The sequence below is a fragment of the Aptenodytes forsteri genome, unplaced genomic scaffold (genome assembly GCF_000699145.1).
Source record: "Aptenodytes forsteri isolate BGI_AS27 unplaced genomic scaffold, ASM69914v1 Scaffold492, whole genome shotgun sequence".
In the NCBI taxonomy this organism is placed as follows: Eukaryota; Metazoa; Chordata; class Aves; order Sphenisciformes; family Spheniscidae; genus Aptenodytes; species Aptenodytes forsteri.
The window spans coordinates 1,021,128-1,026,184 of NW_008794172.1; the positions used below are offsets into that span (position 1 = coordinate 1,021,128).

A 5,057-nucleotide genomic window follows, 5' to 3' on the forward strand; every position below is an offset into this window, starting at 1 on the left:
CGGGCGCGACTCTCAGTCCTGCACTGTGGGGCTTCCACAGGCCACCATCGGGACCCCCTGCCTGGGTCATTGTGGAGCTGGGGCCCTGCGAGGGCTGCAGGAGCAGGAGAGCCCTGCGAGGGCTGCAGACTCTGCGCCGAGCACTGGTGCTTCTTTACGCTGGGGAGAGCCTCCTGCCGCAGAGGCGAGAGCTGTCCTCGGCCCCCGTGCCCAGCCCTCCTTCCTCCCGCGCTGGCCTCGGCTCCTGCTGTTGGCCGTGCCGGGCTCCCTGGCAGCCAGCTCCTGGCTCTCAGGATGGGGCTGGACCGCTGCCACCCAGCTCCTCACCCAGCCCCACGCCGCCATCCCCAGCGTCCTCCTCTGCCCTGCATGAGGTGCTGCTAGGAAAGGACACGGTGTCCCTGCGTGCCGTGTGGGGCGGCGGGGCTCTGCTGGCAGCCCTGCCTGCCCTGCCCTCTCCGGTGCCCAGTGCCTGGATGAGCAGCTCCTCCGGCTGGGCTGGGGCTGGATTGGGCTCCACTCTCCGCTGCTGGCACTCGGTGGGGAAAGCATCCGGACGCCCAGCTGCGCAACCAGCTGCCACTTCAGTCGTGTGGGAGGAACGGTGCTGGGCGAGCTCAGCAGTCCTGGCACAGGCTCGGGGGACAAGTTTGGCTCCCCCAGGCCTTGCTCCAGGCACGCTGGGAGAGGTGGCCTTGTGCCAGGGGTTCTGCCTGGGGTTGGTGGTGGCACGGCGGAGGCTGCGCTGGCACAACTGCTCCAAGCGGGGTCCCCTCTCGCCGAGCTGGGAGAGCCGTGGCCACCTGTGACTCCCTCCCTGCCCCTGTTCGCAGCCCGTGTCAGCTTCCCCCGTGCCCTTGCAGGTTTGCGGGGCGCAGTGAAGCCTCCAGGCTCCTCGGTGGGGAATGGGGGGCCAGGGGGACTGAGGGCGGCTGTGGTGCTGGGCAGGGCAGCCGGTGTGCTGCTGGGCTGCGCAGGGGCTTCAGTTGCTGTTTTCCTCCTTGTGTATGAAAGGTCCCATTCATCCTGCTGCAGCAGGGCTCAGGTTCTCATCTGGGCTGAGCCGGGTCCCTGAGCGTGTGTTAAAAGCAGAGGGGATTATGGAGTGGCTCCAGCCCAGCCATGGGGCCGGCTCTGATGCAATGAAAATATTACGAAAGCTGCCCGGGCTGATGGATGGCGGCTGCTGGCCAAGGAGCTGAGCACGGCTCTGGCAGCGCCTGGCAGTGGGAGCGCAGTGGCTGCCTGTGGCAGCTCGGTTTTCCTCAGCCCCGGGAGCATGGGCTGGACGGGGGTCCTGGCTGGGTGGCCCCCGGGCTCTGCAGTGGCCAGGCCTTTTGGGGTCCTGGGCTGCAGTGGAGTCATCGCGAGGGATGCTGCTCTGCTCCTGCTCCTGCCCGGGGCTCAGCACTCACAGCTGTCTGGGCTCAGGGCAGGACCTGGCTCTTTCTGGGTCTAGTCAGCCGGCTCCCCCCTTCCTGCACTACAGGGCCGTGTCCCTCCAGGACGAGGGGTCTGCATCCTCCCCGCTGGCCCCGGCCCCAGCTCTGCTCAGTGCTTGTGTCAGCGCTCGGCTTCGGTTTCCACTTTAATTAACTCGAGCAGAAGGAACATGGAAAAACCTGGGCTGGAGCCTCCCCCGCCTGCTTTCCCCAACAAAGGCCTCATTGAGGCTGGCCCGGCACCCTGCCATGCCGGTGCCCGGTGCTGGGAGCTGGTGGTGCCCCAGTGGGGGGCAGGGCTGTCCTGGGGGGGCAGAGGGGCCGCGGCCATCAGGTCTGCACGGGGCATGCTGGTGGGCAGCGGCTGTTGCAGAGCCCCCGCGCATTCTCTCAGCTGGGTGGCTGCAGGCTGGGGAACCCCATCCTGTGGTGGAGTGGTGGGCACAAACCAGGGGCTCCATCCAGAGCAGCGCTCAGCGCTGACGGGGCATGCTGGTGGGCAGCGGCTGTTGCAGAGCCCCCGCGCATTCTCTCAGCTGGGTGGCTGCAGGCTGGGGAACCCCATCCTATGGTGGAGTCGTGGGCACCGGCTGGGGGCTAAGAGCAGCGGGAGTGGGGATGGGCAGCCCTGGCACAGGACAGCTTTCACAGCAGGGAAGCACACGGGCTTCTCGATGCACCATCTGTTATGGGAGACTTTGGCCATCCCTCCCCAAACCAGGGGAGACTGGCTCCATCCAGAGCAGCGCTGCAGAGGGCCGGGGTGCAGGGACCGTCCAGGTGGGGTGAGACCATGGTCTGGGACGGCCCCAGGCCCGCATGAGCCCCTGTGCTGGGGCACAGCAGGTCTGACCCCAGGTCTGCACTGTGTCCACAGCAGCCCCTGCTGCCTTGTACATAGGGAGTGGGGACGAGGATGTGAGGGTCTTTTGTAAGCCAGGGCATCCCCCTGTGCTTGCCGGGGACCCTGCATGCCCCCCTCACCTCCCCACTGGCTCCTGCAGACGCGGAAGCTGTCGAAGACGGAGCGGCAGCGGTTCAGCGAGGAGGTGGAGATGCTGAAGGGGCTGCAGCATCCCAACATCGTCCGCTTCTATGACTCCTGGAAGTCGTCCGTCAAAGGCCAGATCTGCATCGTGCTGGTCACAGAGCTCATGACGTCTGGCACCCTGAAAACGTGAGCAGGGACCGCCAGGTCAGGGTGCACAGGGGAGGAGACGGGGTCTCTGCAGTGATGGGGAGGCAAGAAAGAAGTCTGCACACCCTGCCTGGGCACCTGACATGGGCGTTCGGGTGGGGATGACGGGCCGTGGTGGGCTTGGGTGGGATCTGAGCGGATGACGGGGCAGGGCTGGGAGCTGGAGACAGAAATTGGGGGTCGCTGCTGGATGTTTGGAGACCCAGGAGCTTCACTGGCACTGTCCTGCGTGGGGGTGCTGTGGCCCGGGCACCCCGGTGCCGAGCGGGGTGGCAGCACTGGCCGCTCGCCCCATCTGGCTCCTGGCACTGGTGGCTCAGGGAGCTCGGCTCCTCCTGGGTTGCGTTTTCTGTGCTGCCGGTGCAGAGCCCAGCCGGGGAGGGGACCGGGTGCCCCTGACTCCAAGACACTCTTTGCCACTCGCCCTGCGTGGCACCCACGTCCAGATGGGCTCAGTATGGCGGTGGGAGAAAGGTGCGCTGGGGCCGGGGCGTGGGTCCAAGCCCCATGGGTCCAAGCTCCGTGGGTCCCTTGGCAGCTATCTGAAGCGGTTCAAGGAGATGAAGCTGAAGGTGCTGCAGCGCTGGAGCCGGCAGATCCTCAAGGGGCTGCATTTCCTGCACACCCGCTCGCCCCCCATCATCCACCGTGACCTCAAGTGTGACAACATCTTCATCACAGGCCCCACCGGCTCGGTCAAGATCGGGGACCTGGGCCTGGCCACGCTCAAGCGAGCCTCTTTCGCCAAGAGCGTCATAGGTGGGGTCCTGGTGTGGCCCTGGCAGGGCCGGGCTTGTGGCTGTCCTGTGGTGGCTGCAGGTGGGTCAGTGCCCCGGGGGTGCTGAGCCCTGCTGCTGCCCCCAGGCACTCCCGAGTTCATGGCGCCGGAGATGTATGAGGAGAAGTACGATGAGGCGGTGGACGTCTACGCCTTTGGGATGTGCATGCTGGAGATGGCCACCTCAGAGTACCCCTACTCTGAGTGCCAGAACGCCGCCCAGATCTACCGCAAGGTCACCTCGGTGAGCGGTCCCAGCCCCCGGGCTGGGGTGATGCTGCTGGCTGGTGCTGTGGGCATGGGAGCCGGGGTGAGGAGGAGGGGGGGGGGGCGGGGGGGGGGGGGGGGGGGGGGGGCGGTTGGATGGAGCTGTTGGGCCTCGCTGCTCCCCAAAATATGTCACCATGCAGGTTGTGCAAGCAGCTAAAAATAGTCTGGGCGATGAGAGGGTGCCATGCCAGGGCGCGGGGCCCGCGGAGGGTGGGGGGGCCATGGCTTGGCCAGACCCTGCGTCCCTTGCCCTGCGCCAGACGCTGCCAGTGTGTTAATGGGGTGGAACGGGAGCAGGTTCGCTTGGCCACCCCCTGCCTGGGGCACCGCGGCTGAGTCCCGGCCGGCCCCTGCCTGCTCCTGCCTGCTGGCGTGGATACCTGGAGCCCCGGGGTGTCCTGGCCCCAGCTGCCTGTGCAGGCACGCGTGGCCTGGCTGCGGAAGCTGCAGCCAGGCTGGTGGGGCCCTGGGCTGGGAGCCCTGTCCCCACGTGTCCCCTGCTGCCAGCGGGGCTGTGCCTGGGGGTGCCAGGGGCTGCGGGGCCGCATCTGCCTGGGGAGCATCCGGCGGCCCCGTGGCCCCACAAAGCCTGGGTTCAGCCCTGGGCCCTGGAAACCCGGTGCTGTGGCAGGGTCTGGCACAGGAGGCGCTGACACCCATTGCCCCCAGGGCCTGAAGCCCAGCAGCTTCTACAAGGTGAAGGTTCCAGAGCTGAAGGAGATCATCGAGGGCTGCATCCGCATGGACAAGAACGAGAGGTGGGGGAGAGCGGGGGCCTGGGTGGCAGAGCCCTCCCTGGCCCCCAGCCCCGTGCTGAGCTGTGCTCCCCGCAGGTACACCATCCAGGACCTGCTGGAGCACTCCTTCTTCCAGGAGGACACGGGGGTGCACGTGGAGCTGGCCGAGGAGGACGATGGCGTCAAGTCTGGGCTCAAGCTCTGGCTGCGCATGGACGACACGAAGAAGCTGCACGGCAAGTACAAGGACAACAACGCCATCGAGTTCCTCTTCGAGCTCTACAAGGATGTGGCGGAGGAGGTGGCCCAGGAGATGGTGGGTGCAGAGACGGAGGGACCCTGAGTGCCGCAGGGTCCCTGCGCCCCAATGTGACGAGCGCCCTCCTGCGCAGGTTGTCCTGGGCTTTGTCTGTGAGGCCGACTACAAGCTGGTGGCCAAGGCAGTGCGGGACCGCGTGGTCGCCATCAAGCGCAAGCGGGAGAAGCTGAAGCGTGCCCAGGACGTGCCATCGCCTGTGGAGCCGGAGCAGCCACCAGGTGTTCTGCAGCTGCTGGAGGAGCTCAAGTCCCCACTGCCACCCAGCGTGCCCGCCCCAGCTACCCCTGGCTCCGGGGACTCCGTCTTCAGCAGC

General features: G+C 67.1%; 1 protein-coding gene across 1 annotated transcript in view; it reads left to right on the forward strand.

Moving 5' to 3' along the window:
- The window catches only part of WNK4 (WNK lysine deficient protein kinase 4), an 18,700-nt gene that overhangs the window by 8,054 nt on the left and 5,589 nt on the right, over positions 1–5,057 (forward strand). Inside the window, exons 2-7 of the mRNA XM_019472923.1 lie at positions 2,447–2,619; positions 3,179–3,399; positions 3,505–3,662; positions 4,358–4,446; positions 4,522–4,741; positions 4,818–5,046. Coding sequence (XP_019328468.1) covers positions 2,447–2,619; positions 3,179–3,399; positions 3,505–3,662; positions 4,358–4,446; positions 4,522–4,741; positions 4,818–5,046 — 1,090 coding nt within the window. The remainder of the gene's footprint in view (positions 1–2,446; positions 2,620–3,178; positions 3,400–3,504; positions 3,663–4,357; positions 4,447–4,521; positions 4,742–4,817; positions 5,047–5,057) is intronic.